This window comes from Gastrolobium bilobum, unplaced genomic scaffold (genome assembly GCF_033153095.1).
Source record: "Gastrolobium bilobum isolate Gb01-03AN ecotype WA unplaced genomic scaffold, APGP_CSIRO_Gbil_v1 utg4377, whole genome shotgun sequence".
Classification (NCBI taxonomy): Eukaryota; Viridiplantae; Streptophyta; class Magnoliopsida; order Fabales; family Fabaceae; genus Gastrolobium; species Gastrolobium bilobum.
In genome coordinates this window covers 1,429,918-1,448,054 of record NW_026895684.1, presented here as the reverse complement: position 1 = coordinate 1,448,054, position 18,137 = coordinate 1,429,918, and the positions used below count along the sequence as shown (strand labels likewise).

Below are 18,137 nucleotides of genomic sequence, written 5' to 3'. Positions count from 1 at the left end.
ACTTACCCAAGAATTTATGGACCGGAAGAAACACACATCAAACTACTGGCCAACCCGTTTCCAACATTTTAAGGAATAAGTAGGAATTGGATTGAGAGAAACCACCCAACGCATTCAATTCAATGCGGATAGCGGTTGCATTGCACTTACACATTTCATAATAGTGGTTATAATAATAAATGAAAATTATAGTTTAATGCATTAGTAATACAAGGTATGTATAAAAACATAATAAATAAATCAAATGATAATGTATGTATAAAAACAATCACTTCATATGGCGTGTCTGTTGATTGGTTCAGAATTCATAAACTAGTTTTCTTTTTCTTGGGACAAACAATTGATGACTTATTCCTGGGTTTGGTAAAACGGACTCAGCTGGGCGGGATTGGTTGGGTTTTACAGCCTACTCTCAAACGTAAAACAGAATGGACTGATTTGTTTTTTGACAAGTTGATGACGAGAAAGAGCGAACTGAAATGGATTAGTGTAAAAAAATATTTTGACTGACGGGACAGATTCAGTTTTTCAATCCATTTTCAAAAGCAGAATAGGAGGAGCTTGACTTAGTTTTTTGATGGATTAATAGCGCGAACGTAAACTTTGCCAGCTCTACCCATTACCATGTTGAATAAGATGAAGAAAAGGGGACGGCATTACGCACTTAATGTAATGGTCGGTTATAGTTATAAATTATAATTGGCTCAAAGTTAAGTTAATGTACTTAATTGTCTTTCTGAATAATAAATAAAATTAGTACCCAAAAAAAAAAATTACCGTCACTTTCTGTGTTGCAAGTTGCATTCTTACATGGTTTAATAGTTTCTTACCAACCGCTAGTTTCTGTCCTTGTGGAATCCCACCCCTCCTTATTTACTAGCTTAAAATTTAAATAGTTTCTTAATTTTTCTTAGGAATTTGCATTTGTCGTTTAACATGACACAACAAATTTTCCTACACACACAACATTTTGTGGGGTCCACACTTTTTGAAAAAAAAAATTACGACACGCAAAACAAATCTCTATAATATCACACAATCATTTTTCCTACAACATAACTATTATAAAACCCTTTTTCTTAAACAATCTCATTTTGAGATTTGTCAATCTGACCTTTGGATGAACTTTTAATAAAAAAAAATTATGACTTATTTTTTTGAATGAATTTTTTAATTATTAAAGCTATTTTATATTTGGATAAAATGAATAAAAAAAACTTTTTTAAAAAAAATATTTTTTAGAAGAAAACCATTCAAACGTCCTTTAAAGTTCCCGTTTTGACCACATGGGTTCTAAAATTCAAAAAAAAAAAAAAAAAAAAAGGGGGGGGCTGGGTACGGCAAGAATGAGATGAAGCTATAAAACAAATCGTTCATTAAGTCATATTGATCAGTATTCAGTAAATTATTAGTTATTTAGAAACCACCTGCAGGCTGCAGCACGTGGAAGGCTGAAATGACCAAAATAAACGGCCAAAAAATGATAATTAATCAGGCAAACAGCAATCGAAATAATAATGAAGTCAGAAAACTTAAGCACAAAAGGTTTATATACACAAACCTCCATTAAAAAAAAAAGGAAAAAAAAACTTCACATCCTCCAAATGTAGTTCTCCAAACTTGAAATCTTCAATTTTTACACTTGACAAGAAGAAAAAAAAAAAAAGGAGAACAAATATGGAATATGGAAAACTTTACGTAAATGAAATCTCAACCTCAAATCGGAAGAACAAAAACTGTCGTCACTTCCATCCCGCATCTTGCAATGAGCGACTTAGAAATTTCACTTTAAAGTCCACAAAACAAGTATATCACAACAGTCATAGGAGCCAACCCTGTTTCATTCATGCTGGAGAACAATTGCACCAAATGCAAGGATTACCATGTGGAATCATGGTTCTTCTTCCGCAAGTTGCACATTGTATCCATGCTTTATGTCTGGAGGAAACCAAAGTTTGAAAACCAAGGCATTACACCATTAACAAAATAAAATGATATATTTAATATTGCAATTTGCATCTTAATGGATATATAAATATTTTTTTAATTTTTTTGTGTTGATATATATAGGAGAAAAGAATTGTCATTTAGTAATATCATGATATAATTTAGTAAGGTTATGAGTGCATTAACTTCTCCCATCAAATTTACTAGGCTTGCAGAGGAGTATAAATCAGCTTGTCTGACATCATAAAGGGCAATGAGCTGAGGTATTTCATGGTTTTATCAGACTAGTAACAAAGCAAGTACGGGGAGCGTGGCTTGTATCACAAACTTTTGGCTGATGATCAGGGTTAAGAATGGTGGCTGACTGATGCTACTTCTCTTAATATCGTAGGTACCTCTGGCTAACAAGGAAAGGCTGGCAACTGGCATGTAAAACAAAAAAAGATATTCCAGATAAAAGTGGGGTTGGAATAATAAATAGAATGCAGACAGCGACTTCTTTTTTTCTTTTGAGGACTTGTTTATATCAATTTAGGACCATTTCTTTCCGAGAAATCCAGAGTAATATAGGACCTATTCTTTCCGAGAAATCTAAACTAAAGCCAGAGATACAGACTAAGGTATCCACGAACCTGACATAAATCTCCACCATTTATATATCTTAGCAAACTGTAAGAATTGTTCACCATTGCTATTTAATCAAATACACAATTGGTGTTCCTTTAGGTTGGGACAATGTCATCCACAAAAAATTAGATAACAACATTTCAGGTTGATAGGAAATATTTCATTTAATATGGCACAAGAAAACTCGTCACTTTAAACAGGAAGAAAGGAACAGGTTGATTTCATACAATAATCCAGTTAGATTCATGTTGATCTACAATGTTGCAGGCGGATAATGTCATATGGTGACACCTTATACTTTACTCTCCAAATATGTCATTATCTTGCTTTTCAAAGATGCAAACTCTTTGGCATATTAGCCAATCCCCGCCAACCAAATCAAATATTCATAAATGCATAATCACATGCACGAAGTGGGAACAGATAATGACAGGAAATTATTGATAAAAGCATATTAGTGGGAAATTATATAGTGAAAATACCTTTTAGTGAAGGTTTGTTATAATCTTTCCCCTCATCATCATTATTCCAATCACCATCGTCATCATCGCCCATATCATCCCTTCCATCATTTCCTATATCACTTTCACTAGCTGTCTCCCATTCAGAATCATCAGTCTCTGGGCCATATAAATCACCACCATCTCCCTGACTATGGACACCACCATGCTTAATAGCTGCCTCTCGAAATAACCAAGCAGCACGCATCTGCTTCTTAACTAATCGCTCGGCGTAATCTGGAACCTTATTTTGCCTCAGTGAGAGATCAGGATCATTTGACTGGGAGCACTCATTTATAAACAGAATAGCATCCAATAAACTTTCTTTTGCTAATCCAAGCATGTCATAAGCTTGTGCTCGTCTCCAGAGACTTTTGGCATGACGATTGACAGGTTTATGGAGACACAATGCATGAGTAGCATCACTTATGGCAGCCAAAGGTTGTTGAAGCAAAAGATGGCATTGAGCACGATTACTATACAGTACAACTCTCTCCTTCTTGGATCTCATAGGACACAATGCCAATGCTTCTGAGTATTTTGATGCAGCTCCAGAAATATTTCCAGATGAGAACAAGGAATTTCCTTCAAGCTTGACCACCAATGCTGCAGCCTGCTTAATATGTAGATCTTCCTTGGGCATATTCTTTTCCCATTTTAATCTCTGCTTTGAATTTAATAGATCCTCAATCTGTTCTTTCGCACAACTACTGATTGAGCTTCTTCCTGACCCTTGTGACTGGATGCAATCTTGAAGAACATTAACAATGGAATCACCAAGCTTTTTGTGATCACCCAGAGTTGTAATCTCCGCAAGGTCAACTAATGCAGGTACCACTTTATCAATCACCTGTATAATATATGCCAAGGCCATAAATTCAAGAAAGAAATGATATGCAATGCCGCAATGATGCATACTCTACTCATAATCTCTAGCAATTGGTGCTCATATAAATGAAAGCATCAGGCAAGTAATCCTGTAGACACAAGGCGTTGTTATTACATCAAGTTTACAAATTCATTGGTGTCTTGACAAGGGCCAGGCAACTTCCTTTGAAGACACTGATGAAGGGAAGTGGTAACTAGGTTTAAGCAGCCTACATATGTCCACAAGCATGAAAGATCATTGCCCTACGGCAATGTCTTTAGATGTTCAATTGAAATTACTGCACGAAACAGAATACTTAGCTAAGGCCTTTCTTTATTTCCTTCTCATCAGCACTACCATTTTAGTATTAAGAAAACATTTTAATCAGTAGATTTCCCTCCTCAGACCCCAACTCTCAACGTAATTCGTAGGTGAAATTTGAGAAATTGAAAAGCTTATTCAATACAGAAGAAACACAAATACGGAGCAGGCATTGTGATAGATCTTAACGAAAGTCCTTGAGATTAAGCATAATGGCTCTTACTTTTATTCTTGTTTTCTTTAATTAAATTAAATAAAGAGTTTTAAGGCATAAGAATAAACTTTAATTCACATGCTAATCAAAGTATTCTTTCCCAGACAATAAGTAGTATTCCTTAGTGTTCATCAGTGCAAACAAGCTCAAAGGATGTGACTAAGTGAAGTAAAGGAACCAGGTACAAATGCAAAGTTGTGAAAGGTTTTACCTTGTGACATGTATTGGAATCTTGAAGCAACCATAGAAGACAGTCAATAGCCATATATTGCCAATCATCTGAAGACCGGGCAATATTACACAGTGCTTCAATAATACCAGGGCAACTGGCAACAGGTCCCCTACCAAGCTTTTGATGACAAATCGTTCTTAATAAACCAATACCAGCTGGTGAATTTTCATTAACAAGTCCACCCCACATGCCAGGTAATTTAACCAGAAACTCAGGTTTGCATATGGTAGGAAGAAATTCAGGTTTAAAAGCAAAGCAATTAATAAGCTGAAGGGACCAACATTGCAACTGACTGGCCCACTCCTCAGCCTTCCTGGACTCCATTTCAACACCACCCATGCCACGTGTAAGCAGATCACGGTGATAACTTAGCCTTCTATCAACATATTGGTAGAAGTGTGAATAAACTATTTCCAGGGAACTCATTGCTAATTGGATGGAGAGCTCAAGAATTTCACCATGATTTGCTACAGCAGGAAAAGTGCTGGCATATGTAGCTAAATGTCCCAAAGCTCTAACAGCTACCCTCTGCTCAACCCAAGTTAATCTACCTCTTAAAAGCTCAACCAAAGGAGGAATGACCCCAGCATGCACGGCACTATCTGCAAATTCTTCCATATTCATTGTGTAGGAACCAATGATATGAGCCGCATAATAAGGAATGTATATATTTTGGTCATGAGAAAGCCAACGCCGGTTCTTCAGTCCCTTCCATATCAGAGCAGACATGCATTCAAATATTCCTAGCTCTATGAATTCAGGGTCATTTGGATGTGCCATTGCCGTGTTCCAAAGGCCACTGATAGGGAGAACCTGATCATCGTCATCTTGACATGGAAGTTCTCTAAAGAATTTCAACACACTTGCTCTGCGCTTGCTTGGATTCCCTTCCTTCATGACACAAAAGAAGCATCCAGGGTATGGACAGTCTGATGAAACTTTATCCATGCTTGATAAATTAGAACAATAATCTCATAGATGCGTAAGTCAATTTCTCATCAGGTAGCTGAAGCAAGGAAACAACTTCAAAACTGCACATAAATGACATATCGGATCAGTACTTGGCAGAACATCAAACACAAACCAACCAAACTCTAGCTTTTACCCATGTCCTAAAATACCAAAAAAACTGGTAATGACTCCTCTGTAGTTCATATCAGGAAGAAAAAGTAAAAACAATGCAAGGCATTCTTTTTACAATCAGTTTCTATACTATAAAAAAATGCCCAACATATAGGAAAACTTTCAAAACGAGTTCAAGTAAAATCAAAAGACAACAACGTATCATATAAATTTAAGTCAAAATATTTCATAGAAGCGAAAGTGCATATCCTGTCCTGCACCGGTTTAAAATAGACAAACATCCTAATCATCAAATGTTTTAATTAATAACAACACTTTGACTTTGCATTATTTTTTCAGCTAAAATAGTTAGGGTAAAGAAACAGTAGTTGCTGAAACTCAAAATCGCATAAATATTCTCGCACGAAAAGTCAAACCAAGAGTAAATCACGGAGAGAGATAGAGGAACAAAGGGAAATTCTCAAACTAAGTCAATTCATCGCAATCAGATTTCGAAACGAAAAAAGAAAAAGAAAAAAACACACAACACACCCACACTTCTTCTTTTTTTCTTTTTGTCTTTGGAGGTCTTGTAGAAGCAACCAAGCAACTGCTTTTCCAGTGGCCACAATCGATTCTATCATGCATTACCACAAACAATGAAATAAATAAATAAAAGTGAATACAAGATTGCCCTCATTGCTTAACGGTCTTCTCACCGTGTGAAGAAATGAGAGAGAGTCTTATTGTGTTCGGTGAAGGAAGAGTGAATGGAGTGATTAATGAAGGTCGCGTGTGGTCATCTCATGGAGGCAACGATTTTGGCGGAGATCGGCGATGAATGCAGAAGACAGATCAAAATTCGTCACCATCGTTTACAATCTTCAACCATTCCACATCGGATTTCAAATGTTCCTCGATTTTTTTCTCTCAAGCTTTTCTTAAATCACCGTCACCTTTGATCTAGGTTTAAAATCCAGAGAGAGAGAGAGAGAAAGGAGTGGCCAATGGGGAAGACAAAGGAATTATGGAGAGTGGAAACAGTGGTTTACTACAAAGTACAAACTGCACTTTACAGCTCCAGTAAAACTTCTAAATAATTAATTTTTGTATTTGTGGTGGGAAAACTAATTTTTTTTATAGGAAAATTTAAAATAACATTTAAAATATTTTTATTATGACAAGACTCCGGTGTTCACTGCTCATATGTGAAAGGAAGTATTTCTTATAACCGCTTATTCAATTTTAAAAATAAATAAATTTCAAAAAAAAATTATATTAACCCTAATTATTCTTTTAAGTCGAAAAATTCTCAAATGTTTTCATAAATTTTGATTTTTTAAACTAATTATGGGACTAATCTCAAGTGTCCTTCCCAAAAATAATATTGATGAAATCAAACGAGCTCTTTCCACTACCTAATTTTCAAGTTTGTTTTAAGTTTATTACAATGAGCTATTTCTTACATCAATAGATATATTGTTTTATTTAATAGATACACCTTTATGTAAGAATAAATTAAAGAAAATTATTTAAACAATCTAATAAATTAATATTTCAAATATTGATATTTAATTTTTAAAATAAATTAGTTAATAATAAAAATTGAGTGTTAGAGAAAAGCATTTGTGATTGACTTAAAATGATTTTTTAATTATACTAAAAGTAAAAAATCAGAATTTCTTTTATATATTTGAAAACAAACACTCATTTTAGTTCCGACATATATAAGTGACTTTGTTTTGATTCTGTTGCCGATATTGATATCAAGTTAATCTTATGATCATGAAAAGCAGTGATTTGGTCTTTAATCATAACAAATAATATTAAATTATCTCATCGATCATAAAAAAAATTAACACTAGTTTAGTCATTTAATTGTAATACAATTTTGTTGGTCCAATGTCAATTAATGGAGTTAATTAAGTTATATTAAAAAAAAATTAAATCAAAATAAATTTTAAAATAATAATCTTGAATAAATAAGGACAAATTATGTCAAATAATTCTACCAATTTTTAAATCTTCATATTTTAAAAAGGTTTCGGACTTATGATGTAATAAAATTGAACAATTAGGATTTGATTCTGATATATTGTTGTTAACAAAAAAAAATACATTTAATTTAATTATAATATGTTATCATAATATTTTGTGAATTTTTATATTTTATTTAATATTAACTTATGAAAATCTATTGAATAACATGTTAATAAAAAATAAAAATAACTGTGTGAAATAATTCTATACTGAAAGTGAAAAGTGATAATACATTATAAATTAAGCTCGTAATTTTAAAGTTTGTACAGTTTTCTTTTTTGCTTGAATTATTGCAGAAACAGCGGATAATGGGTATGAATCATATCTGCTTCGCCTTTTTCCTATGATGGTTAGTGCTTGATCCTATGCTACGCCTCTGTCGGCCTTGGTGTAGGATAAAATAATCCGCTGAAAAAATAAAAAGGACAATAACAAACTAGAGTACCCTACAACTACAGTCTACAAGTGCTCTGGAAATAATTTGATAAATACAAAACTGGTTTCTATCTCAAAAGAAACAGTAGTTAGTGATGATACTGTACCTGATGATTTTGAAATAATTTTAAAATAATTATTGAATTGAAATAAGAGGAATGTTATATTTATAATTTATTTTCGTTTACAACTTCTTAAAGTCATATCTTAACCGTTGATTTCTGTCAATCAACAGTTATCATTTATTGTGAATTAATAATTAATTAATAAATTTGATTTGCGGAAATAATAATCCTTGATTAGCGTAAATCAATGGTTAAGATATGATTGTAAAAAGTTGTAAACGAAAATAAGTTGTAAATATAAACTTTATCTTGAAGTAATTTTAGACATGTACGTGCTTTATGCATATAATATGTTAGTTCTTAGGGGGTGTTTGATTGGGGCGTTTGATAAAGGAGATTTTTTTTTATCAGAAAAATATAATTACTATGAATATGGTTGAAAAGTAAGTTTGGTAGGAAAATTTAAAAAAATTATTTGGTAGGCCAAAATATTACCGAAAAAATTGGATAAAATTTTATGAGTGTATGTATGTTTGTCACCATTTTCTTGCTCTTTTTTCTATTTACCCGGTCAACATCAAATACCACATCCCAAGTGGTATTTTTGCACAATGTATTTGGTCTCATTTTACAAGCAACTATCGAACGCTGGACAAATAACTTTGCTGGTAAAATATTCTAATGTCTTGTATCAAACATGGTATAAGTGGAATACCAATCTCAAATGTCTATCTATCTTCAAACATAACTCCTACCAAACACTGCTTTAACATGTTTGGTACAAAGTTTGAAAAAAATTAATCTAGTAAAATAAGATGCCTAAGATTTGTCATTTGTGTGCATTTTGTGAAGAAAATTATTGTTTCAAAATACCACTCCAAATGTGGTATTTTGGTATTATCGGCTAAGTGAAGAAATTTAACTCGTTTTTCTATCAATATTTTATCTTCAATCAAACATAGACTCAGAAAATTTAACCTAATTTTTCTGTAATATTTCGATCTACGAAACAATTTTTTTTAACCTTTTAACCAAAAAAATTTCTCACCATATTCCTAATAATTATATTTTTCTGGTAACTTTTTTTTTCTCATCTACCAAATATCTCTTAATGTTTTACAATATATCACGTGAATTAGTATTTAAAAAATTAAATTGAAAAAAAAAAACTTAACAATTACTGCTACGTGTAGAGTTATCAATATGGATCAGGTCGAATAAAGTCCATAAAATCTTACGGATTAGGAACAAATACCACCACTTAAAAATAAAAAATAAAATTTACAAAAAAATAAAAATAAAAAAATAAAAAACCTTCCCTTAATTGAACTGGCACAACCTATACCGTTGATCAACTTTAACCTACAAATAAAGCTAAACAAGCAAAGAGTCATGGCATACTTACCAATTACGGTGTAATGGAACTAAATGAATCTTAATGTTCAACGGTTCACCCTATTCTGCAAATAATAATTTAATTCTGAAGCTGTCACCAACCCACAATATAATTTTAAGTTTCCTATTGCATTAGGGAGTACATTAAAATATCGTTAACTGTTAATTATCGCACTAGTCACTTTCACGATAGGACTGGCATAGTGGCATCTAATCAATTGGCAAAGTCTCTATTAAAAATACAGGAATAACAAAGTCGTAATTTTTTTTTAGGGCTGAGTTATACACATACTGACATATATATTAATTTATATATATTTTTTATTATTTGATTACAATTAAATTTATCTCATTCTTTTTAATAAAAATTATCTCACTTTTCATACTATTACTTTATAATTTTAATACTTAATACAAATTTGAGAGATATCTGAAAAGAATTACAATAATCACCGGTTTTTAAATTTTTATAACATATTACGTTACATAACAAATTGGTTTTTCTTACACAAAAGCTTTTATGGGTATAAATTGATGAAATTATTTTTCTCATGTAATAAGAAATAAATTATCTTATGTTGAGAGATAAATAGTTTATCAAACAAAAAGAGAGAGGTAAATAAAGTGAAGTCCATAAATTTTTAAAAATAAAAAAGAGACATATTTTTTATGTAAGAACAACATAAGAGAGAATATAACTTTTCGTAAATTAAGTTGGATTATCATATCTGTACTGACTGTACGTCAATAAAATTTATGGTTTTATAAATTATTTTATTTTATAAAATAATAAAACATATTAAAATTTGTTGTAAATATTTATTAAAAAATCCATTTACTTAGTCCTCTAAAAATCAGATTTTTATTATATTAATATTATACAAAATTCTGTCTTCATGACTCAAATTAGTCCTTAAAAATTTAAGAATATTATATAAATTTTTGAAAAACGTTTATGAAAAAATTAATCCTTAAAAAATATAAAATAATTATTAAATTGTATTTTGTGTCACACTTTTAAATTTTTTAACCAATTTTATATTTTTGAAAGACTAAGTTAACAATACTTTTTGAAAAACTAACGCGATGAGATGACACGTTAAATTTTTAAAAAATTAATTTGCGCAGATTTTGTTTTTATGCTTACTATAATGAATGACACTCTAATTTGAAAAGACCAAATAAAAACTTTCATAAAAAATTATAAATAAGTGTCAATGTATCATTATCAAGCTAAATTCCTATACAGCAGTAGTATTCCAAAAAAAATCCTATATACAGTAACTAGAGGCCAAGTTGGAAGATATTTTCTTTACGAAAAGGGACAGCAAAATGAAGCTGGGTTCCGGTAGGCTGCCATACGGCCCATACCACAAAAGGCCAAGGGTACTTTTTCTTCTAATTGCATTACCCAGCACCCACGTGGCAATACTCCAATACGGCATCAGAAATACAGAAACTGTCGGTGGTCAATTCAAATTATTAGCCTTTCCATAAAATTAAAATATTAAATTATATATATATATGGCTTTGATGTTTCTAAAGTGAACGTAGATAAGTTACTTACATTCGCTCCTAAAACGACGTCGTTTTGGGTTAAAAAATTAAAAAATTATAACGAAAAAAACTATTACAACTCTGAAATAAATTATAATTATAAAAACACCTTGATTTCCTCCACAAAACGACGTCGTTTTTTGCTCAATGTAGATAAGTTATCTATGTAGATAAAATATCTACATTCACAATAGAAAAAGCGAACTCTATATATATATATATATATATATATATATATATATATATATATATATATTAGCAATATACCTTAATTACTTCTTTGATGCGAATAGGCTCCCTCTAATATCCCGCAAACTTTGAATTTTGGAGCCAACTAGGGGGTGTTTGGTAGGTGGTTTGTTGTGGAAAATATGGGTATACGAGAGTGGGTATTTAATTACACCACCATGTTTGGTAGAAGTTTAGAAAAAAAAATACCATGCAACCATTTTCCCTGTGCAAATAAGATTTGTGTGTAAAGTGATGCAAAAATTACTATTTCAAAATACTACCTTGGAGGTGGTATTTGTAGATAACAAGGCAAGTGGAAAAATATTGACGATGGGTTAGACGAAAACGCCCATTATCCTCGTGTAAAAATTTAGCACATAATCAAGATTTATAAATCATATATCATTTGAATTTGGGCTACCCATAGATGTAACTTTGGTTTTCCTTTTTCAAAACGTAAAATTTGTCGGTGTGCATAACAACAATTTATATCGGTGAGTATGATTCATATATCTTTACCCCCAAAAGAAAGAAAAAGTCAAATATGAGCATTACCGTGTGTGGAGTTGGATAAAGATTAAAAAAAAGGTTATTTTCGTATTTTCAACCCATTTTCCCACCAAAATTTTATTTTCAACCAAACATAGACTCAGTAAAATTAACTCAATTTTCCGATAAATATTTTGGCCTACCAAATAATTTTTTTTTAACTTTCATACGGAACTCATTTTTCTTCCACATTCTTAATAATTGTATTTTTCTAGTAAATTTTTTTTTCTCCTTTACCAAACACTCCATAAAGACTAATCCGGAGAGCGGGTCTGGTCAGAGATAAAGATTTTAAACTCTTTTCAAAGATGACATGTGAAAATCAAACTGAAACCCTTTCATGTATATCTATCTTATCAAAAATTCTTCAATGGAGCGGATATATGGTACATCCTTCCCAAAAAGGAATTTTTGATGGGATTTAATAAGAAATTCTTAAAAAGATATGGGTTAGAATAGGAGAAAAATTTATTCTTTCGAAAAAAATATGTATCCAAGTATGTACATATGATGTACATAATAAATGCTTTTTACTTATATTTTTTCATGCCTATCATTGGGGGTGAAAGTGAGCTAGGTTGAGTCAAGTTTTTCTCCGAAAAGTTCAACCCTATGCCAAAAAAAATCAAATTCGCATGGCCCAAGCCTAGTACGTGTCTAACTATTAGCCTGACTTGGACCGTTTATAAAATAAAAATGGTCTGGCCTAGCCCGTTAGTCTGTTAATTTTTAATTTTCAAGGAGAGACATGAATCAACTTCACAAAATATTCAAAATTCACAATTTCAACATCCAAACAAAATCATGAATCACAACAAAACTCATCACAATCTGCATTTAAGTCACTTTCAAAAATAAATTATTCAATTTAAATAATATATATTTCATCAAATCCAACAAACAAATCCATATTATGTAAATTAAAATATCTACATGAATCCAACTAACACATCATGGTGCTTGTAGTAAGTATAACATCTCCCAAAAACCTTTTAATATATTCATATACACAATCTAACATGTTGAGATGTTGGTTCCTCCTACATAAGAAATAAAGTCAGATTTCTATTAAAATATAATCGAATGTAATTAAGTTTTAAATAATTGCAATTGATTAAATTTATATCTTTTGTTTTTTCTTCAAAGCATACTTATTCTACTTTATTTTATTTAAAATAAATAGTACAATATAGGCCGGCCTGTAGGCTTATAGGTCAGGCCTTGCGAGAGTGGGTCTACAACCTATTTATTAAACAAGTTTTTTCAAGGTCCAAGCTCAGCCTATTTTACGAAAAATATGTTAGGTCTGGTCTGACGTAAGCCGAGCCGGCTCAATTTCACCCCTACCTATATCATGCATATCACTCTCCAATACCATCATATTAAAATCTCAATTAACATTTATCATTTTTTTCTCTTTTTGAGATTCTGATCTAACAATATTAAATATTGATAAATAAGGTAAATATGTTAAAAAAAGACAGGTAATATAACTTATCCCCTGAAAATATATATGGTCCTTTTTTATTTTTTACTTCTTAGATCAAAATTTTACCTTTCTAAATTTTGTTTATAAGATTAATACTTTTACTTTTAGATTTAAATATTTTGCAACATTTTGTTCACTTACCAGTATTATCATTAATAGAGATGCCATCATGTCTATTTTTTATTGGAAAAAGTGTGTATCATTTTAAATGATGTAAAGTTGTGTCATTTTAAGTGAGAGAAAGAAATAGATAAAGGAGGAGAGAGAGTGGACAAAAAATATAAAGATGTGAATCTCACCTCTTTGTGAGAATTAAAAGATATAAGATGTGTCATTTAAAAACACAAATATTTTTTCCTTTTTTATTACTTACAATAACGTGTTTTGCTTTTTATCAACCTAACGATGATAGGTCGCTTCTTTAAAATTTAAAAAAACTCATATGTACATATGATTATATGAAGTAAAAAATGATTTTATTTTTTTAATAAATGAACTATGTATTTATTTAAAAAAACTCATTTTTGTTCTCTCTCCCTTGTGTTAATAAGAATTAGAGTTTAAATTATCTTATATTAGTAAAGAGAATTCTCTTATGTGAGTGAAATATTAAAAGTCATGCCATTTTTTTTTTAAAAACATAATAATGAAATCCACATAATTTATTTCTATAGCATGAGATAAGCCATCTCAGCTATATAAGACTAATAAACCCCTAAGAATTATACGAGAAATGTGCACATTTTAACGGAAACAACATTGGAAATCAGAAAGATAGCATCCAAAAACACCATTTAAGAAAGAAGAAACCACAACCCAAAAAAAAAAACAAGTAGCAGAAATTGATTCCATACTTTTTTAGTTACTACATTTCACTACTACTAAATTCACCGAAAAACATTTATTTTTAAATTCAGCCCCAACTTTAGCATGACAATTTCAAAAACAAGTCTTACAAATTATTATTTGACAGAGTCATTCATGAAACGTGTATAAAATAAAACCCATTTTTATTTGTAGAACGAATCTGAATTTCTACTTGAGGCATTACATGAACATGAACAAGTTTACTTTGTTGCTTGTGGATAATTTTAATTTCTAAATTGAATCAAATGAAAATAAAAATAATATAGGTAGCCTAATTCTGCTTGCCTTCTCCTCCATCATCTTCCACGTAAGCCTTTTTCCTTCTATCAGCCCTAGCAAGTACACAAATGACGAGAAAACACGTGGCATAAATCCCGTGGACCTTCCAGTTCGTCTTGGGAGGTTGCCGCAGCACTACCCTGTGAAATACCGTGACATAGTAATGGAGCCCAACAGCAAAGCCCACGAAGGTCTGGGCCAGGCCCAGAAACTTCGAGCCCAGCCCACATTCTGTTGAGAAGACAAGGAGAAGGTACATCAAGAGGAGGAGCAGATAGAAGACATAAGCCAGAGTTTGAAGCACCTGCAGGCACAGATAGGTGGACTGCGAAGTAGAGTATAGAAAATTGAGAGGTTCAAGGCCAGTGGCCAACGAGGAGATGCAGAGAATGGTGAAGTAGATTGAGAGGTAGACTTGGATGACGATTAAGATCTTCTGGATGGAGAAGTAGGCTTTGATTCTTGTGCAAAGGAGAGAGACTAAGAGCAAAGGGATCAATATGAAAGCACAAGAAACTATGGTGGCAATGGTGGGTGCGTATTTTTTGCCAACGTAAGGTTTGAAACCTTTTGTCATCTCATTATTGGCTTTGGTTATGTAAGCTCTTGAGGTTGTTGAGATTCGTTCGAGGTCTGGGATCAGTGTACGGTGAAACTTGTTGGGTAGATCTTTGAACTCTGAAACAAAATCATCGTTCTCTTCTTCTTCTTCAATAATCCAACTCGGTGGTGCTTGTTTCGTAGGTTTCTTGCTCTGTTGTTGGTTCGGGCTAGCTGTCTTCTGTTTCTTGTCTGCCTCGTGAGTTTGATCTACCTTGGTTGTTTTGTTTTTTTGCTTGTCCTTGTTGGTGGAAGCGGTGGCTTTTGTAGTTTTGTTACTTGCTTTAACGAGATCCAGTGATTTCTTGTTTGAAATGGAAACTGAACTCGGTTTTGAGGAGTTGGTTTGGGGTTTTGATGTGACGATCAGCTTCTTGATCTTGGGGGTGGAAGTGATGGAGTTGAGCTTCTTGAGCCGAGTGTCGGCGGGTGTGGTTGTTGAAGATGAATTGGATTTGGAGCTAAACTTGACTAGCTTGGTTTGGTTTTTGGAGGAAAGGTTATTGGATTTGATGGTTTTGGTGGAAATGTTAGTGGATTTCATGGTTTTGGTTTGGTTTTTGGTGGAAATAATATTGGGTTTGATGGTTTTGGATTGGTTTTTGGAGGAGATGTTATCGGATTTGATGGTTTTGGTTTGGTTTTTTGAAGAAAGACTATTGGGCTTGATTAGCTTGGTCTGGTTTTTGATAGATTGGCTGGTGGTTTTCTTTTTCAAGGGCTTCACTTGCTCTTCTTTTTCGGTCTCCAACATTTTTCTTCCACTACCTCTACTACTAGACAACCGTGTGCTCTCAAGTTGAGGTTCCGACCAGGCACTGAAGCAAACAGAAACAAAAAGGAATATAAGAAGAGAGAGAAAGAGTACCTTTTTGCAACAGAAGTACATGAACTGAGCCATTGTCTAAGCCAAGCTACACTGGCTTCCTTCAAGATCTACGGGGCAGAGGCTCCCTAACCTAAGATCTAACTATACAGTAATATATAGTGTTTGGGAAGAGAAAGAAAAGGTGGGGAGAGAAAGGGTGTGTGGTAAAATAGTAAAGGATTTTTATGCTTTGTAGTTTGCACTTGCTTTATGGGCTAAAGAGAACTGAAACAAACGAGTGGAAGTGTGTGCTGCCAAAGTGGTAAAGGGATTGGGATCTATCACATATTCACATGGCACTTCGAGACTGTAGAATTCGCTGCCTCCGCTGTTTTAGCGGACCCGCAGCTATTACTGCGTCACTTCCTCTCTTTTTTCTTCTAGGGGGCCTTATAAATGCATAAGCATATCAACGAGCAAACTTTTGTCGTGTACCGAACTTGAGACATTTGTTTATTAAAATGGATAATTTTTTTTCATTTTAACTATTCTTTTTTATATTCCTTTAAATTTTTCCAATTTATTAAATGGATGTACTCAATTATTAAATATATTTCCCCCATGTTACAGGCAGTATTCATCTGAGTTCTGACAGATCTCACAGGTCAATAACTTACTAATTTCAGTGACTTTGTTGACCAAGAGGCTACAAAATAATAAGAGTTTTGTTTATAGAAAATTTCTAAACTTTCCTACCAATCGTATAAATAATTTTTAATTATTAAGTAAGAAAATTTAAATACTTTTAATATTATTAGTATTAAATATATATTTTTTCATTTAATACGTTTTATTAAGTATTAAGAAAATTATTAAGATGTGTTAGGACGTTACAGTGGAACTCTTCGCTATATGCTCCAAAAGCTTTCTATTAATAACAAATAATTTTCCTAATACTTACTTCATCTATTTTAATTTTTTTTAAATGATAAATTTGTTTATTTTTTTGCTAACTTTATTCTTATGAAGTTTATCTATTACTGAAATTACATAAAGTATTATTCGAAGTATAATATGTTTAATATTTAAATAGAAATAATTTAGTTAAACAAACTAAGTTAGTTATTTGATGTTATTTTTTTTTGCATTACATGGGAATTGAACACACAACACTACACTACAAACACCTAACACACATTCCACGCCACTAGGCTAATCCTAGTGGATTAAGTTGATGTTACTGTACATTCGAGCGCCTATGTACTGCCAACCTATGGACATTGACCATGTTGCCACCTCTTTAATAAAAATTATCAGATTGTCACGCCAGGAATTTTTTCTGCCAAAATGCCATGTCACAATCACGCTGGTCTGACAAGCAGAAATGGTCTGGACACGTGTCAGCGTCTGAATGATCAACCATTCTCGCTGAGCTGCCCAGCTAGAATTATAGAATGCTGACACGTAGCAAAAGTACAAACGTTTTCTGGATGTCTGTACTTTTGTCACGTGTCAGCGTTCTCTCATTCTAGCTGGGCAGTCCAGCGAGAATGGTTGACCATTCAGACGCTGACACGTGTCCAGACCATTCCTGCTTGTTAGACCAGCGTGATTGTGACGTGGCATTTTGGCAAATTTTTTCCTGGCGTGGCAATCTGATAATTTTTATTAAAGGGGTGGGAACATAGTCAATGTCCATAGGTTGGCGGTACATAGGCGCTCGAATGTACAGTAACACTAATTTTTTTCATTTAAAAATAAGTATTAAAAAGATAGGATAAATAAGAATCATGTTGCATGTAAAAAATTGGTGTCATGCAACTACTAAAGACAAAGTAAAGTCATTGAATAATGTGTCTTTTCAACTTTTTTTATTATTATTTAACTTGTCTTTTCTTTGTAAGAAAAAAAATGTAGTCATGTTGCATGATGAATCTAAAGCCCTAAAAAGATTGATAATGAAGATATAGATTTCATCAAATAACAATAATTTGTGTAAGGAAATACCCGAAATTAGTTTCACAAAGTGGGTTTGAAATCAGGTGATGCAC

At 32.2% G+C, this 18,137-nt stretch overlaps 2 protein-coding genes across 2 annotated transcripts; both read right to left on the bottom strand.

Moving 5' to 3' along the window:
* Positions 1–1,566: 1,566 nt before the first annotated feature.
* On the bottom strand, positions 1,567–6,732 carry LOC133290793 (uncharacterized). Its single transcript, XM_061488909.1, has 4 exons — positions 6,491–6,732; positions 4,689–5,740; positions 3,057–3,924; positions 1,567–1,938 (listed from the first exon to the last, which is right to left on the bottom strand). Exons 2-4 carry the CDS (start codon positions 5,655–5,657, stop codon positions 1,892–1,894), a joined length of 1,884 nt encoding a protein of 627 aa, XP_061344893.1. The 5' UTR covers positions 5,658–5,740; positions 6,491–6,732; the 3' UTR covers positions 1,567–1,891.
* Positions 6,733–14,621: 7,889 nt separating this feature from the next.
* LOC133290884 (uncharacterized) lies at positions 14,622–16,557 on the bottom strand. Its single transcript, XM_061489032.1, has one exon. It carries the CDS (start codon positions 16,177–16,179, stop codon positions 14,671–14,673), a length of 1,509 nt encoding a protein of 502 aa, XP_061345016.1. The 5' UTR covers positions 16,180–16,557; the 3' UTR covers positions 14,622–14,670.
* Positions 16,558–18,137: the final 1,580 nt, after the last annotated feature.

What these genes read in the sequence shown, in the direction of transcription:
- LOC133290884 (XM_061489032.1), bottom strand. Translation starts at nt 16,179, where the DNA reads ATGGCTCAGTTCATGTACTTCTGTTGCAAAAAGGTACTCTTTCTCTCT.
- LOC133290793 (XM_061488909.1), bottom strand. Translation starts at nt 5,657, where the DNA reads ATGGATAAAGTTTCATCAGACTGTCCATACCCTGGATGCTTCTTTTGT. An exon ending in ATTCCAATACATGTCACAAG is followed by an intron (nt 3,925 to 4,688) that starts GTAAAACCTTTC and finishes TATATTATACAG; the next exon opens with GTGATTGATAAAGTGGTACC. An exon ending in TAACAAACCTTCACTAAAAG is followed by an intron (nt 1,939 to 3,056) that starts GTATTTTCACTA and finishes GGTTTCCTCCAG; the next exon opens with ACATAAAGCATGGATACAAT.